This window comes from Bombus impatiens, unplaced genomic scaffold (genome assembly GCF_000188095.3).
Source record: "Bombus impatiens unplaced genomic scaffold, BIMP_2.2 scf_0671, whole genome shotgun sequence".
NCBI classification, from domain to species: Eukaryota; Metazoa; Arthropoda; class Insecta; order Hymenoptera; family Apidae; genus Bombus; species Bombus impatiens.
The window spans coordinates 37,810-60,135 of NT_177090.1; the positions used below are offsets into that span (position 1 = coordinate 37,810).

Genomic DNA, 22,326 nt, shown 5'->3' on the forward strand with positions numbered 1-22,326 from the left:
AATATAGAATAAAAATTTTTTTTTTAATTTTTCCATCGAGACAACGATCTACAGTGAGATCCGTTATAACGAGACGCGATAAAGTGCACGCGTACCGAGCGAAAATTCAAAGTCGATTTTCTCGAAAACAAAGCCTCGAACGAAAAATTTTTATTCTATATTTTCGACCTCTTTTTTCGCGTAGAATCACCCTCTTTCCGCTTGTACCACCAGTTACCAACCACCTTGTATATCTTGAGGTGTTCCAATCAAACCCTAATATCTATTTCAAATGCTTATCCTGACTAATACATATCAGCTCCAATCTACTTTGCTTTTTCTAGCCCCATGTCTCTACTCCATACAGCATACTTTTTACCAATGAAACAAATAACGTAATCCTTCTTTTTAAGTCGCTCTTGTATTTCCTTTGCCCAATTTCTTAGACCCATTTCATCGCTATCCTGACTTCTCTTCACCGCTTCTCGTATCTGTCGATCATCATCTGGATTTTGTTTCAAGATATATCTTAGATTCTAGATACTTCAATTCTTTTCCTGGCTCCAGCTCTCTCCCTTCCCATGACCATTTTTCTACTTTTCTCCTCCCTCTAGTTTCTCCAAGAACTATCATTTTGGACATCTTCGCATTTGGCACGTGGTTTCTCTTTTTCCATCCTCTTCCTTTCTCAAATCCTCCTCTAAATTTGCGATGTAAGTCGTGAACAAGACCGGACTTATATGAAGAAACATGCAGCAGGGTCAGAATTAAACAAGGAGGCACAGAAAATTTCTGAATACTAACAGGTTTGAGACAGAGATGCGCAATAATTCCGATTTCCTTTATTCTTTCTATCCGCTGGTTGTTTATCTTTTTCTTCCTCTTCATTTCACACAACTTTTTCCCATTTACTGTGTCGAAGGCTGCCTTTAGATCGAAGAAGAAGCCTTAGAACTTTTCTCCTTTCTCTGTATTTGTTCCCTATCGTGTGTCTTAATATACATGTACATGTATGTTATCCATCGTAATTCGTCTTCCTCTGAATCCCGTTTGTGTTTTCTTTCTCTCTATTTTCTTCTTTCCCTAGCTTTTCCCTCAGCACCATTGCGTAGGTCTTATGTACTATATTCTGTATATTATCCTTTTACAGTTGCCTACTTTGTGTGTTATTTCTCCTTCTCTCCAGTCTTTCGGGAAGCCTTGTCCATTCTATACTTTTTTTTATTATTTCTTTTAGTTCTCTTCAAACTTCTCCTTTGTAATTATCCGTACTTTATTTTTTATCCCGCCTCTGCCTGCTGCTTCCCTCCTCTTTGATCTATCTGATGTTCTATTTCTCTGTCGTCCAATTCTCCTGTATACCCCTCGTTTGTCTTGATCGTTCCCTATTCGACTTCTAGTTTTTCTTCGTTTCCTTCTAACTAATTCTTGAAATGTTATTTCCACTCTTCCATCTTTATTCGAGCACCTACCCCTTATCTCTTCTTCTTTCCCCTATTAACATATGCCCATATTTCTACCTCTGTTCTACAACTCCTTACCTCTTCTATTTCTTCTTCTGTTTTTCATTCTTCTTTTTCTTTACATAATGTTTTATACTTCCTTCTCTCCTTATGATACTCTGTTATACTTGTTTCTTTCCTGACTTTCCTCAGACATATTTTCACTGCTTTTTCACTTTCCAGCATTCCGTATCCCAACACTTTATCCTTCCTTGTTCCACTTTGTGCTTCCTTGTTTCGTTTATTCGTGTTGCTTTCCTCAATACCATTTTCAGTCCTTTTTAATCGTCTCTTAATTCGCTTTCTGACAACTTCAAGTTTTGTATCTCTTCCTTGTATCTTTTTATTCCTTCTTTTATCCAATCCTGTATTTATATTTTCTCCTGTACTTCTCTGATGTTCCTTATTTACTTCTGTATCTCCTACACTCATAGTTGCTTCTGTCGGTAGATAATCTGATTTTATCCTGTTATTGTAAAGAAGGTGATTCTGTGCCAACCCTTCATATTCACCATCGCGCAATTTATCACTGTTTCCCATTCCTCGTCACCTCCACATTTCCATTTAACATAGTCCAACCCCTATCAACCCCGTGGAGTGAACTTAAACTAAGAATTAATGATTGAGAATATTTGCCTATAAGATATAAACATCAATGAAATGGTAAAGTGTTTTCTCTGGAGTCGTTACTGTTATCTTTAGTTGAAGATTTTTAATATTTATTTATTTAATATTATCTGTTTACTACATTAAGTAAACATAAATTGCGCTGTGTTTTGGAGGAAAGTCGAAAATTACTTAGCTATTTTGAAGAAGATCACTATTTAAAATAGGTTGAAAGATTTGATAGATCGTTACATGAACTATATTATTTTTTATTTGATTGTCCTATTTTCTGTAGAAATTTTACTGTTACTCATAGCTATGTATTTGGGATTATTTGTTGTTACGTTAAAATGTTTTAAAAATTGTGCTATACGACTAATGAAAGTAACGATTATTGTATTTTTTATTTATTGTATTATTATCGTATTATTTAATATTTCAATACGTGTAATTAATACTTAATGATATTATTGTATTACTTAAACGATTATTTTCACCATATATAATTGGTTCATATGTTTTACTAATCGTACAGTAAAAATATTTATCTCTTTAATATATTTTGTGTCTTTAAACCATATAAGTGTACAGTTTCGAAATGTTTCATTATACAACATTTGAACTAATCATGCGTTTATAAATTAAATCTTCATGTGCTAGAATAGCATACTTAACGTAAGTACTTACACAGTTTGCGAATGACAACTTTGTTCGCAACAACAAATAAGTCATTAACGCATGTACTACTAGTTTCATTATACAACATTTGAACTAATCATGCGTTTATAAATTAAATCTTCATGTGCTAGAATAGCATACTTAACGTAAGTACTTACACAGTTTGCGAATGACAACTTTGTTCGCAACAACAAATAAGTCATTAACGCATGTACTACTAGTAATAGATATTGGATTAGTGAAGTTAATGAGAAATTAGTTTAGGAATATCAATCAGATTGTCTATAAGAGTACATAACTTCTAATTTGCGGAATGGATCTGCATAATTTACAACACATTTATCAACACACTCATGTTTTATGCTATAATGTATTAATCTGTGTACATGGATCGAGATCGTGCATGATAATTTTATTTTCTGCACTTTAATTTGTAAACTTTTTGCATAAAAATATTTCATTGAATTACATGCCTATTATGATTTACGATAATAATGTTATTATACAATTTTTTATTGTATATGTTGTTATCTCTATTTTTATCATACCTTTTGTGTTTATTTGAATCTTCCACTTGTACAGCTTCTTGGTGATCATTCACGGCATTTGAATTATGACGAGAATTAGCTTCTTCTAATAATTTTATCTTAAGCGCATCTGGAATAGGTAATTGGTCCCGCGATTCGATTGCACATCTAAAATTTTCGTATGTATTCGGGACGCTATATAATAATAGGGTTGACAATAAATCATCAGCGATTGGAATATTCATTTCTTTTAATTTATCCACGTGGCTGAAAAAATTATTTAACCCTTAGAGTGCTATGGACGCATATACGCGTCTGGCGAAAGCTATCGGACTAAGGACACATAAATGAGTTTTCTGTAAGTGTCCGGCATGGATTAAGGACGCATATATGCGTTTGTCAATTTTTCCGAACACCTACGCAGAAGTAATACTATTACGTTTGTGTGAGATAAATATAAATGCATTCCTTACATATAATGCATATATTTTATATCAAAAATCTACTGCTTCGAAACAAAAATTTAGTGAATTTCATTTAGCGTTGATAAGAGACGTTTTACGAAAATATTTCCAACGTAGAAACATGTTAGGAGGAAGAAAGAGAAAGTCCGAGGATTTACCATTTCGTTTAATTGATAGGCATTTTCCGTCAAAATGCCCTAATCGTGCCGGCACAACACAATTATCAAGAAGAAAACGTGTTGTTTGCGTGAAAAATAAGAGAAGGAGCGACACACGATACGAATGCAGAAAATGCGATATCGGATTATGTATCGATAATTGTTTTGAAATTTTTCACACGCAACTGAATTATTAACTCGTGTTATATTTACTAAATTTAGTTTTCTAGTTTATTGTTTTCTAGTTTATTACCCAAATTCTAGTTTATTGTAAATTTCAATGTTTATAATAAATAATTAATACTAAAAAATAACGCTCTTGAATCATTTAATCTCGTGCAAAAGAATTACTATAACTTATTACGATTTGCGCTTTGAATAGTCAATCAACGGAGTTCAGTCTAGCGAAAAAGTACTCCGTCCACGGCGATAGTCAGCGTTGACCGTGCGCCGTCCGTACGGAACGCATAAGCCGCGAGTATTCAGCATTCTAAGGGTTAAGTGATCGGACATATTTTCACTACCGGACATTTTCGTGAATTGCTTTAGGAGCGTAGCTTTTCTCGCGGGTCCTTTGGGTTCGTAAACCTCCTTTAATTTATTCCATACTTCATGCGAAGTTTTGCAATGCTTCGCATGACATAGCTCACTCGAACTTATGGTAAGAATAATATCGGCTCTGGCTTTACCGTTCCTTTTATTCCATAAAGAGGCTTCATCCGCTGCTTTAGGTTTAATTATTGAACCATTTGCATATTCCCACAAGTCATCTTTAATGAGTATTGCTTCCATTTGCAATTTCCACGTGTCGTAATTTTCTTTGTTTAGTTTTTCAATACTTAAACTCGCCCCGCTCGACATTTTTTCTTTTTTTTTTTTTGATAATTGTATTATTACGTAAACAATTATTGTATATTCGATAAAGCGTCCTTATGATATTCAATACTGAATCATCGATCACGCACCCCCTTTTTTTTGTTTTTAGGTTATCTTCTGCGCTCCTCAATATTATTACTATTAATAATATTTTCAATAAAAATAATAACTAATTATTGCACTTGGGCCCATAACCTGTTGTTATTTCTATTCTGAGTATAGAAATAACATCTGATCCTATCTATGAGTATGGAAATAACAACAGTATATTAGATCGTTGTGTGCACATTAGATTTAAATATACTAATAGCAAGATTAATTATTATGTTTAAGTTAATAAGTGTTATTAATATTAAATTTAAATGTATTTTCGAAATTTTTGCAAATAACTAATTTTTATTTTTAATAATGTAAAATAATTTTCGTTCAGTGTGGTATTGAATAATTGTTTATAAAAATAAAGCGAATGAAGTTATGCTTAACATATTCAATGTTGAGACATTATATGTATCATGCACACGTGTATGGAGGAGTAACAACGACTTCAGTAACAACGTGTATACGTCTGTCGACATCATTCTCTAAAAATATTTTATAACAATCTAATATTTGTTTTCGACATCTTTGAAGTAAAATCAATTAAACAATTTTTTTTCAATATTCGTCACAGAGAGTAGGGGAATCGTAGGAACCTTCCCGCATTGAACGTGTTAATAACATAGATACATAGTTAAAGATTCAAAAGGTAAATACCTAGTTCGATTTAATAGCTGTGTACATATTTATATTTACTGCAATGTATGTAACTTACATTGTACAATTTTAATTCTGGTAAAATAATAAATTAATAAATAATAAATATAGATATTAAATAAATGTCAAATTGTTTATAGAATTCAGCGTACTTCTTATTTTATCCATCCATTATAAAAACATGAATTAAACTTCCAATTTCTAAAGTCAATACATTTAAAAATCTCGCATTGCTTATGACACAAAAAATGTGTTAATCGAATAAAATATGAACGAATAGAATTTTATGTTATAAAATATCTCTAAATGAAAGTAAAGCAATCGAACACGTTTCATATGAATAACATATTCATGCAGAGCCACAAATTATTTAAAATTCCAAAATAGCAAGACCTTTCAAAAGTGCTCGCCTCAAATAAATTGTTGAAAATGAGAATAATAAAATTTAGATGAAAATAGATCAAAAGAAATTATCAACAACTCGCTTATATCTGATTTAGTCAAACTTTTAATTCTTTCATCATATGATTACTACGTCCTATGTGAAATGTAAAAGTGTGATAATACTTATACATATAAAGATACATGCTGTATGTACTGTGAACATGAATATTCAACAACATTCGATGTAATGTATTGCGCACAACAATAATTACTTTGGATTGCTTCATTGCTCCTTGAATGCATATCAATCATATGATACTCTCAGAATTCATCTAACAATTAACTAATACGGTAATCCATTTTAATTAACTCCAAACTATATTCTCTCGTTCCAGGAAATGCGTTTCTAGTGAACGTTGCATTGGCAGATCTATTAGTAACAGGCCTTGTAATACCGGTATCAGTGATTGTGATCCTGGCAGGACATGAAGAGTCATTAAGCACATGCCGATTTGAATGTACTCTCGAGGCACTTTGCTTCCTCGTGACGGTGTTGACGTTGGCCACTATAGCTGCAGAAAATTATACTCGTTTGTGTTTACCACCCGAAAGGTAAGGACTATAACTCATACTACACTTCACTACAATTCAACGTACAAACCATTGTTTCTGATCAATTTTAATTGTAACCCATTGACATATGATTTTCTCACGTTAACGTTTTCTCTGCTAAATGTTCCTGTGTAAACCATTTTTTTCGCGATCAAAATTACCATTTATTGCTATTAATAATCCATGAAAAATCTTTTCCAACTGCTCAAAAAGCATTTAGCCCTGGAAACGTTAAACGCATTGAATTCTTGAACTGCTAAAATCCTAATTAGTAAGAAACAACCACAATGTCTCGAACTGTCTGGCAATGTGTACAATAAATATGTGTACAATGTATGCAATAAATGTACAGTAGCTAAAGTATGTATTCCAACACTTGTAGAAACCTTTTATAAATGTATGTGTTATAGAAAACATTTTGCTTCGTTAGCATTAATATGAAACTCGTGTATTATGATTATATTGCTAAACTTTAAAATCAATTCGAATTGTATATAGAAGCTACAAGATATTTGGTACAAATATATATTTCGCAGAGTATATTTAAACAGACAATTATGCATTATATTGATAAGTTTCGGTATTCAATGTGACCATTTTTTAATCATATTTTTGAGATGACTATTTATGCTGTACATTAACTTTTTACTAAATACATATTTGCAGCGAATATCTTATAATTTCTATATACATTTTTCCATTGGTTTGACTTTTACCAATATAATCGTATCAGTAGCGTTTCATCAGTGCTAATGGAATTTATACAGGGTGGTTGGTAACTGGTGGTACAAGCGGAAAGGGGATGATTCTACGCGAAAAAAGAAGTCGAAAATGTAGAATAAAAATTTTTCGTTTGAGGCTTTGTTTTCGAGAAAATCCACTTTGAATTTTAGCTCGGTACGCGTGCACTTTATCGCGTCTCGTTATAACGGATCTCATTGTAGATCGTTGTCTCGATGGAAAAATTAAAAAAAGAAAATTTTTATGAGATTCGTTATAACGAGAGGCGATAAAGTGCACGCGTACCGAACGAAAATTCAATGTCGATTTTCTCGAAAACAAAGCCTCGAACGAAAAATTTTTATTCTATATTTTCGACTTCTTTTTTCGCGTAGAATCACCCCCTTTCCGCTTGTACCACCAGTTACCAACCACCCTGTATAATACATACAACATAAATATACATCAAATCTTTCTGTGGCACGTGTCCAAAGGTTTTCACGAGACACTCTATATGCCAATGGGTTAATGATAATTATAATGATGCTGCAGCCGAAATAGAAATTGCGAATGTGCACATTTCAAGAGTGAAACGTTTATGCCAAGTTCAACAAAATAAAAATGTAACAGACAAGAAAGGGAAAAGGAACCATGCGCTAGCGATATTTATTGGATCTATTACATCAAAATATCATCGATTTTATAAACATTTAAATATTAACACTTAATTTCCGAATGAAATATCTGAATATTTTTAAACAAATTGTTTGTATATATTTTCCAGTCAAAAAAACTCCAGAAGTTCTATATGCGTAGAGATAAAAGTTAAAACCATTAAAATAATATTTAGTTGAATAATTCTTTGATTACATGCACATAATAAGAAATAAAGGAATGGAAGGTAACGGTATGGATGAAAAAGTAATTCTTTCTTTAATATAAATCAAGAACGATTTTCAATTTTTGCTTCTCTCTTTGCTTTCTTTCGTTTTAACGTTTACTTAATACATCCTGTTACGTAAATCCTAGATATTTTAGTTCACAAGAAAAGAGTATCTAAAGAGTAGTCATTGTAATGTTGAGAATCGAATAAATCCTTGATTTCTATGAACGGTTCTAATTAATGTAGAAAAACTAAAAGCCAACCCCTCTTAATGTAATCGCATTGTAATCCGATTACTCGTTAACCCGATTAGTTCGCGATCCAAGCACAATCAGTTTGGGACGTAACAAACGTCACTTGACGCAAATCAGGGACTTGCAATACTGATCAATGATATCGAAATAATTTTAATACGTAGAAATAAGTTTCGCTATAATTCAGAATTTCGGGTTTAATCAATAGATAATTTATAAAATCCTATTATTAAATTCTTTGACATGATGATTTGAAAATCATTATCAATAGAAGATGTTCTAAAAACGTGGATGTTGCATTGCTGTCGTAAAAATCATGAAATATATTATTGATTCGTCGACATAACTTTACAGAGATATTTATTTTAATATTGTACGTTAGTTTCTTTAAAATTATCTTTCCTTTTTAATACAAGTATAATCATGTTAATATTTTAAATTATTTCTGTTTCGATTAGTTTAGAACTTATTTCATGGGGGAAGAGGGATTTTTATTTTTATGATAACATTATTTTAGAATTTTACATTTATGTAATTTAATCTAATTTTGCATAGTTACAATTCCAGAAGCATTTAAAGTAATAACACCTTTTATTTACAATGATTTTCAATAATCTCTAAATTTTAGTTCTATTCTCACTTGAAAAATATCGTATATTCTCTAGTAATATTTTGTAAATTCTACGATATCAATTTAACGAATAATAAATTCCCTATACTCAAACTTTGATTATGGTAATTTGTGCAAATATAAATACATTTAGATAAAAAAAGATATAACAAAAGTTGCATGACAGCGTTTCTTCCTTCTGTTGCACTTATTACTTATTAGAACAATTTTTTCACTTTTTTCGAACTTCTCTTGTATTATATTGCTGCCCTAATAGCTGCTGCTGCTAATAATTAGCTGCCCAAGATACAAACGCGGCTATTAGTGAGCAGCACGTAATTTATGACACGTCACTAGTGAGCACAAATAATTATTTAGAACGAAAGAATTTAGATCATAATGATATCCACGATTTCTTTATTTATGACAAATATCAAGCAGAAATTATGGAATAATAGATATGTCTTTATTGATAACCTAGTTAAGTGGAATCTTTTCATAAAGATAAAAGAACTTATATAAACAAAATTTTATACGAATTGCACATTATATGAATTTGCAAATTAGACAGATTTCGAAAATATTTCCTCTTCGATAAAAAAGGAAAAACAAATTTGCCGTAATAAAATAAATTAGAATCAATTAGGAAATTCGTTTCAAAGGTGTAAACTAGTTAATAGTATTTCAAATAAATTAAATGATAAATGTAAATAATAGATTAGCAATTAACAATATATCATTTAATAAATGCATTTCATTTTTCATTTCTAGGTAAATGTTTTTAAGCGTTATTTATAAAATACTCTATTACTATTTAACAAATATGAATAATTATGCATCAAAGTACATTTCCTCAGTTATATTAAAAGAGAAAATATATACTTTATAAGCATGTCACAACTTCTCTAGAATGTAATACAAATTCTTAATAGTTCTATTAACTATTAATTATAGTTCTAGCTTTTAAGCAATTTTTTCAATCAAACTATCGTTATCTTTTTCATTACAAAAAATATTTCACATTGTAATTTATTACAGTACTCTGGAATCACTAGGAATAGAAAATATGAAATATTAGAAAATTACAATTACTTAAATAATTATGGAATGTATTTCTGTATTTATACAATATAAACATTAAGCATAGAAAAGACTTTCAAAACTTCCGATTTCTAAAACATCGTACGTTTGTAGGAGACTTCAAGTACGACGTACGTTCAATAGTACTTTGCATAACCCAAAAATCGTGGATACCATTACGATGTACGTCCTATATACTCTTTAAAGTCCAATCTTTACTCTTTTAAAGTTCGAAAGCAGTCACACAAAGCACACGAGGTATATGAAACGTTTGCAATTGAAAGGGACGAAAGATTGTTTAAAAAAGAGCTATTGTTCTTACAGTAAAGAGGAATGCAGCAATAGCAATTGTTCCTTTGCATTCGCTTTATCTTTTGCTTCGCTAAACACTAGCAGGGAGAGAATCGACCGTAATTTTGAGTACTATTGTTGCCAACAACAATGCGGCCACAAGGGATTAAAATGCTTTCCAAGTAAAGCTTATACCTGCACGTATAGCCATGTCGTGGATAGTTAGATCTACGAACGATCCAGTTGCATGCACTCGCTTAACGATCGAGAATAGATGCACGATCCTTTCAGACTTTCATATAAAAAAGTCATAGAAATTTATCGTTTCTACTTTCGAGTTTCCGAGAAAGCTTGGAATTTTTTCAAATTTATGCTCAAAACGGAATTGCGAGGATTCCTTTGAATTCTCCGTTGCTTCGTTACACAGGCTACTCGTCCTAGAGAAGTACGATAATACTCGACTTGTTCATAGCTTACATATCGTATCTTCGTGAAAAAAGAACAAAAAATAGGTATAGCTGCCATTTTCAGTGAATACGAATTTGTTGAATAAAGCTCAACTGCGTATAGTTAGTTATTGTTATATAGGTCTCTATTTTAGGGAGCAGGAATCTTTTCCGGTATACGTTTACAAGAATCGATAACAGTATTTTCGAACTACCAGTAGCTACATGCTGCACGTAAATTCTGCTTGATCAGGTTTTATGAAGATCTGATTTTGAGAGATTTACGATATCTCTTTCGAGGCAGATAAATTATACTATCGTACCGAAGAACAATGTTTGAGAAGTTACTCGTACAGCATGTTCAGCAATTCATTCTTTGTCTTGTCATCACTCATATTTAAAATTAATATCGTAATAGATCGCGTATTCGAAACGTGAGCAAAAAGACAACGATAAATTTTCCGTATCCTTCCATTCAGCCATTTCTGTACATTTATTTTTATGTATCATTTGATGATTGATATAGGTACTTTCATCCATTAAAGACCAACATTACGTTAATGGAACATTTTATATGTAAATTTTTCAATGAATTTATAGTATCGAATTCTATATTTTATTTTTATGTAATTGTTATAGTCATCAGACTTTATAGAACTCTTCTACCACTTGACCAATTCTTTTTCTACAAATTCATCAATTGTCGAATTATAAGAGTGATTAAAAAGGCCCTTTCGAACTGATAGAACAATTTCAAATTAATACAACAAATAATATTTAGGTAGCAAATGTATGCATGTGCTTAATATTACCTATATATTGTAAATAATGAAATATATTATTGCTATGTTTTCTAATAAATAATTGAGATTTATAGCATATAGATTTCATAAAAATGTAATCAACACTAGTTTCTAATTACTAATTTATCATTAGTTTGAATATAAGTCAAATTTACATACATTATTACAACAAATCGTCTAATGTGTTTTGGTACATACAACTGGAAGGTATAGATCTTATAATTTTATAAAGTTTTGGAGAAATTAAACCCTGTTCAAACATATGTTGCAGTGAATTTTTGTGATTCTCTAAATTTGTGTGAAAAAATAAATGCCATGTATGTGCTTTATTATATTCTTTATTATTTAATCTGATTATATACTACTATCTTTGGGTAATTGAGTAGTTGAGTATGCTACACCTTATGAGAATAAGCAACCTAGTAATGTGCTACATAGTTTTTATTTAGGTATATGTGGCTGCAGAACCACAATGATAGTAATCGCGTTTTTTAAAAACATAAAGTGAACAATCTTGTGAAATTTTGTATAGCATTCCTTCAATTTGTAGCACAATATAACTGTTTTGCTTGAAAAGTTTTTAAATTATTATGTTTCTATTCGTTTGATTGAGCATAGAATTGCCTATAGGTGTCTCATTAAGTATTTTCATTCTTATTCTTGAATATTTATATCACTATTTATATCAATATTTATCAGTATTTATGTCACTATAATCCGAAAAAGGCTATTCTTCATAAATCATGAAAATTTTTCTTGTATTTTTAATTTGTGTAGTGAAATTCTATAAAATATCTGTTATTTCAATATACGTTTTATATCTTGATAAAATATTAGATTGTTCAAAACGATTAATAGGGAAAGTTAAGAAAGATTGAACTATAATTGGACTTTTTCTACATATAATATCACGAGTCTTTCCTTGAAAAATTTTTCATGTTCGGTAAGAAATTTCATCGCATAGCTTCTACAGCTTTTTACAGTACTTAATTTCTTGACTATGGCTGTGGAATAAGTTTTGTAACATCCAATAAGACTGTATTAGATTCAGTGAATGATGTAGATGAACACTCCAGTTTTAATCCAACATTTCCAATTCAACATTGTATTATTAATAAATCAATGAATTTTCAATGTTCCTGTTCAATACTCAACTAAGAGCAAGTTCGGACATTTTAGTATTTGATAGAAATTAAAAAAAAAATGCTACAAACTTTTCAAACAGCCCAATAATATATTGTAAATTACTTTACCCTCATTTTTTATCAATGATGTTTTTTGAAGCATTAGTTCATTGCTTGCATATTATTCTCCAATTCTACTAATAATTGCATATGAAATAATTTTACAAATTACAAATTATTTTATATTTTTAATTGACTTACGTTCATTCAGTTAATAAATACTTACGAATTAACGCTCTGAATAGCTTCTTTAAAGGCTAGGATTAAACCACAAAGCATAGGGACCGTAATCACTATTTCAGCCGGTTCGTTAACACGTCAATACAGAATTCAGCGAGCTTTTAGTGCAGACACCTTTGAATTGGGATCGTAAATACGCCATTGTTCTCTGGGCTGGTAATGCAGGATAGTAACGAGCAAAAATTTGCCTTTTTTTAGGAAATTAGATCGCACGATCATCTTCCAAATACATTCTGCGAATATAATTCACGATAAAAAAATATGACGATTAAATTACCTCATATCTGCAATATGTCAATAATAAAATACTGTAGTACAAATTGCTTATAAAAAATAGAGAAATTACATAAAAAGAAGGACAAGACTATATATACCCGTATAATATCCTTGTTTTATGAATAAACATTAATATATCAAATAGTCTTTTTAACATACTATGCTTTAAGGTAAAAGAAAATATGAAAATAATTGCAATGTATAGTCGTGTTTCACAAAAGTATGCGACAACTTACGAAAACGTTGTCTGTATCATTTATATCGTACAAAAAATTCTATATACGACATACAGCACGAGAAGATTATCATCATTGGTAAATTTTGAAAAAAATCCGACAATGTATCTAGAAGTTACAAGATACCTATTGCAAACATACACTTCACAAAAATCACAAAATTATTTAAACAGTCAATTATTCATTAGACTAATGGACGTCAATATTTAGTGCGAGCAACTTTAGTACAAATTATTATATGTTTAAAGCAACTATATATACTATATTCTAATTTTTAGTTATTATTAATCTATGTTCGCAGCAAAGAATTTCTAACTTCTATGTATATTTTCAGAGTGGTCCAAAATTTTATGAATATAGTTGTAATCATCGTATGTAAGTCAAATTTTATTGTTTAATGTCTTATGTATCCTCTTTCTTTCTCGATACACGTTTTGTGGCTTTGACAAATATATTTTTTATATACAGGGTGGTTGGTAACTGGTGGTACAAGCGAAAAGGGGGTGATTCTACGCGAAAAAAGAAATCGAAAATGTAGAATAAAAATTTTTCGTTCGAGGCTTTGTTTTCGAGAAAATCGACTTTGAATTTTCGCTCGGTACGCGTGCGGTACGTTATAACGGATTGAGATCGTTATCTCAATGGAAAAATTTTTTAAAAGAGAAAAAGAAAATTTTTATTCTATATTTTCGACTTTTTTTCGCGTAGAATCACCCCCTTTCCGCTTGTACCACCAGTTACCAACCACCCTGTATATAAAAAATATATTTGTCAAAGCCACAAAACGTGTATCGAGAAAGAAAGAGGATACATAAGACATTAAACAATAAAATTTGACTTACATACGATGATTACAACTACTCCTCTTTCGGAATGCTGTTGAGGACTACTCTTACGTGCTTGTATGTCAAATCGTTCCCCCTTCAAAATTTGGTTTTCCCTTAATTTTAATTTTGGAAGCAGAAAGTAGTCGACGGAAAATAGTTCCGGAAAAAATGTCCTTAAAATGAGAGATTATTGACATTGTCCCATCTTTCACGTCAGTGTGCAAACATTTACGACCATTTTTAAAATACTTGTACTACTCAAATACTTTACTAGCATCAGCAAGCATTGTCTTACGCTTATTTCCGCTTTTTTGAAATATTTCCGTGGAAGTTTTACCACATTTACGACGAAACTTAATTGAATCTCCTTGTTCCATTTCAAGAAGAGTGATAACTCAGAAAACTTTGTTTATCGTAAACAAGACATATAATCAAATGACTGTCTGGAAGTTAATGAAATTAACATAGAGCAGGAAGGTATATTACCATTAGGTATTATAATTATTATTATAATTCTATTTGACAATTGAAAATGGCACTACTAACATTTTAACTTTTTATTATAATAATTAATGAACGAGACAAACCTCTTCCGTCTCCCATCTTTTTTAGTTGTATTCGTTATTCACTATACCGCTAATATTTAAAAGTTATATAAATATACCTGTTCAGAAAAATTTCCTATGACCTTCGTGAGTCATTGTAGATAAGGAAGTATTTAAAAAGTTATAAGAATCAATTCAGCATTCAAATAGCTATTTTAAAAATATAAAAATTTCAACGTTTACTGTTAGCATAAATCACAGTAATTATTAAGATTCTGCACATTCTACACAGAATGAAAATCCATCTGTATTTGTAATACCTATTTCCAAAAAGAGTCACTTGTTCCGTTACACAAAAAACACTCTGTATAGACGAACAATTTGCACATGGAAATTAGTGGCAAAATGGCATGATATTTCATCATCGTCCATACAGCAATCGAAGCGACAAATGGATTCGGTCACAGTCAAGTTACGCCCGGATAGAAAGCTATTTCCACCAGTGCGATGCCTCGGATCTCTTTTGACACTTTGACTTTGATGTGGATCTGCTTTGCAGTTCCCTACCAATGTCACGATTGAGTTCCTAATTTCACATTCTATGGCACGTTCCCGTAGTTTAACAGCGTGAAATTCGTAGCTGACAGAGTTCCGGAGCCCCTATCTACTGCAATGTGTGAGAAGACTCAAAGCTCTTGCATTAGATAACGACTTTATCCTTAGTCGATCTGTGGAATACTTGAGATTCCACACATATTTCGGTGCGTCTCAAATTCCACGATAATGCTCTGTGCATTCTTGTCTCAAATTTGCGTGTACCTAAGATCCATCAATTTTCATCGATACTTTTTTTTTTAATAACTATTTCTTCGATCAAGAAATAGTTGAACGTTTTATAAATACAAAACAGTATTAGACAGAGATTATGACTTTAAACATGATTAAAATGACATGTTAACATATCCATGTACACATATTAATATATCCATATTTTAATTTGTATAAATTTTAGTACATGAATACTGAAGTATATGTATAAGTACATTTACTGGAATAGTTTGCGATGCAAAATTAAGATTATGTTGGCAGCAGGTTGCTGCATGAGTTTCACCAGAATACATTATTATTATTTGTTTTATTTACTTTTGTATCGAGCATGTTATATGAAACATTTTGATTTCATTAGCTCTATAACGAAACACGATTATTATGACTATGTTAATAAAAGAAATAAATCTGATAATACACATCATCGACCATAAGTGTTAAGACACTTATAAGAAATTAGGTAAATCTGAAAAATTCTTAGGAAAATACTAAAAGCTCTAAACATTATTATTTTGTTTGAAATCTTACACTATAAAAGATGTATATGTATCCAATATTACAATAACCTCATCAGTTATATGTACACATACGATATAATTAAATTAAGCATTCTCATCCATATTCATCACGTCTTTCGATAACTGTTCCAATTAATTTTGGATATTTATATTATTAACTTTTTAATGCTGTAAATAATTCTGTAAATTGAATTTGGACTGTAGGCAGACTTCAAATATTAATCGGAATTTTTTATCAACTTGTCACAGAAGTATTATAATGAAATTTAAATTAGGATATTATAAGACCGATGCTTTAACTCATTATTTTTCTATCATTCTTGCAAGTTATAACGTTTTCAAGTTTTTACTTCAAACCTTTATTATTTCTTTTAGATAGTTATCTGGTAGAACTTAAAAATTTTTCTTTCCCTTATCACCTAACAATAAATCGATTTATTGTGAATGGAATTAGATACTTCTGAACGGAAGTGTACGTAAAAGTTACAAAATATTTATTGCAAGCATCAACATTTCACAAAAGTCAACAAAGTATTTGAACAGTTAATTATTAATTATATTAATAAGATACATTAGTGAGGCCATCTTTAGTACTAAGTATATGTTTGGTAATTATTTGCACGAGAGCATACCTCATCGATTTTTATGATCTTGAAATATATGATCATGATTTGGCATAACTCTTCTATTAAAAAAAAACTTCAATTAAATTTAGTATACACTTCGTTCTGGCAGATAGCTGACCGCATTCTTACATGGCCAAACCTAAACCCAATTCATTGATGATGTCAATCATATTTAGTATAAATAAGGTAAGATAAATTGTTGATATTTCTATGCTCAGAGGTAGGATCACAATAGTTAGTATTTTATTGAATGGATAAATCTATCACACCGTTGTGAGCCAAAAAAACCTTTATTGCACGCGCTTACTAAAACTAGGGATAAAAACAAAAAAGCATCTTAAGCCTATCGATTAAATCTATCGATTGTAACTAGGATTATCTTCTAGTTACTATTTCTTATAACTAACGCATCTGCATATAGGTGGCGAGCACGAACTCACGTCATTTTCAATATAAATCAATAAGTTATAGGTTAGGTTAGACTAATATTCGTCCACCGGAAGGTTGACCTTGACAACATATTTCAAGGTTATTAGAATCAGCCACGTATGCCTTCATATAAATAATTACCATATATTTAAAATCATTATTCGTGATATATATATATATATATATATATATATATATATATATATATATATATATATATATATATATATATATATATATATATATATATATATATATATATATATATATATATATATATATATATATATATATATATATATATATATATATATATATATATATATATATATATATATATATATATATATATATATATATATATATATATATATATATATATATATATATATATATATATATATATATATATATATATATATATATATATATATATATATATATATATATATATATATATATATATATATATATATATATATATATATATATATATATATATATATATATATATATATATATATATATATATATATATATATATATATATATATATATATATATATATATATATATATATATATATATATATATATATATATATATATATATATATATATCATATATATATCATATATATATATATATATATATATATCAATTTTTTATTAGCTGTCTATTTGTAATAAATATCCTGTAACTTCTATATATACTTTCAGATTTGTTTCAGATTTTATCAATATAAGTATAACAACTGCGTAATGAAATTTCAGAATGTTTGTATAACATACATAGTATATCCATAAAAAATTTCTGTGGTGAGTGTTAAGATACTTTCGTAAGCCACTGTATGTGAATAATGCATTATATTTCTTTTATAAACATCTTCATATTTATCATTAAAAAAAATGTGCCGACTCTACTTTTCATTCTAAACTATTATATTCAATCTTTTCCATCTAAATTGTTTCGTAATGTTCGAGGAAGATGAAAATCTGTTACTATAAAAACGTTCCTGGTTAGAAGCAGGCTAATGAAAATACATTATTCTTATCTTTTGTAAGCTCTAGAAACGCGAACCATACACTTACATATATCGATAACAGTATCATATTCATCGTAAAACAGTTTCCTTATATAAACAAGGAGGACTACAGAATTTATGTAGCAATTTAATATACACGTTTACTTTGATGTTGTTGATATCAGTAACAGATTTTGTGAATTAAAACATGGATACGTTAATACAGAAGTGTACGTATATTAAAAATGATACAAATTGAACTACGGATACATCCACACATGTGTAGATAGGCTGCATTTAGATACATGTGAAATGGGAATCTCTATCGCTATCAGGATATTTATTCCAACCATTAAACTATTTTTTCAAAGAAAATTATTATCAAGACTTTTATTTCACATGCATGATACTTGCAGGTATGCCGTATTGACATCAAGCCGTGTAACAGCGACCATCATCAGCGTCTGGCTGATATCTGTAATGATGGTAGTTCTGCAATCATCGTTGGACGTAGGACCGGACTTCTGCCGTCGCCGATTCAGTGGGATAGCCATGGAACAAATAATCGGGGCTACGGTTTTAGTAGGTTTGCCAACTTTAATGACCACCTTCCTGTACGTAAAGCTGGTGATTCGAGTCCGACACGCTACCAGGGGTTCCTATAAGCCACCGGTCGCTTTCTCCTGGGACTACGAACTGACCAAGGCAAACATGTACAGCTGCGTGATGTTCGTGATATTCTGGCTACCATTCGGTATCGTTGTCTGCGTTAACTCCTTCCGACCGATAAGCGCTCGTGTTCTTTACAATTTGGCCTGGTTTGCTCTCTCGAAATCCTGTTTCAACAATTTACTCTACTGTGTGGCAGACCGGCATTTTCGCAGCGCTTACGTCAAGCTTTTCCATTACTGCTGTTGCAAGACTACGGTGAGTTTCTCAAGGAGAACACGAGGGGATGGTGGCCGAAGTGCCAGCGACGTACGCCTCAGGGTTCACATTATCCATTCCTATGCTAGTCCGGGTACCTGTCGCCCACCTGCGGGTAGACCTAACGGACGTGACGTTTATGAGCTCTAAATTTCAACATCGCGCATCATGATCGGAATATTTGGAACAACCTGTGTCCTCGTCGATACAATTGATCGCCGTCCAATAGAAAACATTTTTCGATTTCTGCTCCTGATCGAGATGCTTCCAATTACTGCGATGGTTTAAGTTGCTCTTTGGTTGTACTGTTGAGAATTAGTACGTCGAACGCGTGTACTTTATTTATGTAATTTATTCGTGTTGATTGTTTTAATGCGCTTTGATACAAATTGTTAAGTGAGGAGGACTGTTTTACGAACTTTAAATTGGTACAGTAGAACCTTTGTTATTTAAATTTAAAAGACAAGAAGAAGAATTCTTCTCTGTTCGGAGAAGAAAATGTTCACATGTACGTGTTATACTATAAAAGAATAATAACGATAAAGATTGAACGTGTAAATACATGTTCAATATATGGCATTTTTGACTGGAAAATTGATGAATTTGGTATAATCTGGTACTTTTGACGATCAATCTATACATTTCTCAAGAATATTTTTTATGTTATACATTTTATGGGATTATATCAACCTTATTGCAGATTAAAGGATAGGAAAACGTCCACTTAATATCTTTGGCAACTAATTTATATAAAGTTTTTAACATTGTCGCGTGTTCCATTATGATAAGATATTCATATTCAGATTACATCAACTGGTTAGTCTTATATATAATATCAATAATTAATTTCGTTAATATTAATCACTATCTTCAAGTGTACTTTTAATATTTCAAGCTTTAATCGTTAAAATTCATTGATTAAAACACGTTTTCACCAGCATTATGTATGCATATGCTACAATTAATATCAAAATTTGGATATCAGAGGTTCTACTGTATGAATACTTGTAACAGTGCTATTATCCATCCTCTTATAATGTTTGAATATCGATATTTTACAATCTTCGTTAAATGATTCTCGAATACCTGCCGTAATTGTTCAACAATTGCTATTACCTCATTTTACGTTATTGTTTTAACGTGTAATTATTCCTATTACGTCTGTTTCATATTTATTTATAGCTATACGATAGGTACATATAGAGTGTAACTGCAATGACGTTATTATAAAGATATTGAGATGATTTCTCTTACAAAAATAAATCGAAAACGTTTGAAGTTCTTTATCTTTAGCTTGGTTTTCCTAAGATACTGATTCGTCCAACATGGTCGATGAAATAGAAGCAAAAACTGCATTTAGAAAAAAGAATAATATTGAGAATTCTGCTCTCGAATAAATTAATAAATGAATAAAATATCTAAAAATGTATCTTATGTGAATTACTATCTTTCTCTATATACTTCGTATATATATAGATCTATACATCATGCCGATATAAATCTGTTACGAATTATAGACGAAGTACGATGTACTATTTCTGTTTTGTAATTTCTATTAATGTTCCTAATATCTATAAACACAGAAACAATTTATCAATTCTCAAACGAGTATATTCTTATTTAACGATTTTTTTAAATCAATGTTCTCGGAAAGGAAATACTATAGAACAAAATTTCATTCTACATGTTTTCGATTTACTTTTTGCAGAAAGAATTATCTCATAATCGATTATTCCATCATTGCCGCTACATTTTATATAATCGGATGACGAAGTCTACAGTTTCGCAGAAACAAATCTGTTTCTCCATCTTTAGCAACAAATGTTAACACCAAAGTAATATGGCTACTATCACTATCTAGGCACTAACAGAGATCTTTGTATATTTTAAGTTTCTGCTTTCTACATATCATCCTTCGGCTAAACTTTGTCAGTATATTCTGTGGATACACAGGGTGGTTGGTAACTGCTGGTACAAGCGGAAAGAGGGGATTCTACGCGAAAAAAGAAGCCGAAAATATAGAATAAAAGTTTTCTTTTTTCTTTTTTTTAAATTTTTCCATCTCCCATTTGTATCGGAAATTAAAATGTACGTGTTGCTTTAATTATTTCAATCATCGGTTTATTATCGGGTTATTTGCATCATAAATAGTATAGCTGATTTGTAACACAAAGAAGGATTGTTTATAGTAAATAAGAAAGTCTATGGATTTATTCACTTGACGATCGAAAGAAAAACAACATGCGTGTTTATCTTCTTTTTTTTCAAGAGGTGCAATTTTAAAATTCGATACATTACCAATTAATCTGTGTACTATCAAAATTATTCTTTCATTTGATTTTACAATGAAAAATAGATTTTCGTTAAATATCGTTTGTACATTTTAAAAATATTTATCACATCATTAGTTACACCTTTGGTTTTTTCTAAAACTGTACAAAATGTATCGCGTATTTTATATATACAGGGTGGTTAGTAACTGGAGGTACAAGCGGAAAGGGGGCGATTCTACGCGAAAAAATAAGTCAAAAATGTAGAATAAAAATTTTTCGTTTGAGGCTTTGTTTTCGAGAAAATCGACTTTGAATTTTCATTCGGTACGTGTGCACTCACTGTAGATCGTTGTCTCGATGGAAGAATTAAAAAAAAAAATTGTATTCTATATCGTCGACTTCCTTTTTCTCGTAGAACCACTCCTTTTCCGCTCGTACAACCAGTTACCAACCACCCTGTATGTAAATAAGTTAAAACTGGTAGAGATAAATTTAATTTTGCTATTCTTCGAAGTGCATTTTGATGCTGTTTCTTCTACTACAGAAAAGTTATCGATATTCTTCCTGACAGTGTGTAAACACAATTCAATCGTAAATTAATTGTTACAAAAAGTATATGTTATTAGTAACTTTTTGAACAAAATTTAAATTTGCGTCCATAAGGTGCTGATATATAATTACAATTAATTTGAAAATTTCGCAAAATTCATATACTATTATATATCTATCATAAATCTACCAAAGCGCTTGGATAACACGATATAATA

The 22,326-nt window shown here is 30.4% G+C and overlaps 1 protein-coding gene across 2 annotated transcripts in view; it reads left to right on the forward strand.

Moving 5' to 3' along the window:
* Positions 1-21,232, forward strand: part of LOC100746546 (5-hydroxytryptamine receptor-like) — a 26,906-nt gene extending 5,674 nt beyond the window's left edge. The window contains exons 2-4 of one of the 2 annotated variants that reach the window (XM_033322818.1): positions 6,323-6,539; positions 8,144-8,160; positions 18,776-18,923. In XM_033322818.1, coding sequence (XP_033178709.1) covers positions 6,323-6,539; positions 8,144-8,160; positions 18,776-18,789 — 248 coding nt within the window. In that variant the 3' untranslated portion in view covers positions 18,790-18,923. Of the gene's footprint in view, positions 1-6,322; positions 6,540-8,143; positions 8,161-18,775 lie in introns of both variants that reach the window. The other variant, XM_033322817.1, reaches the window with a different exon arrangement.
* The last annotated feature ends 1,094 nt before the right edge of the window (positions 21,233-22,326 follow it).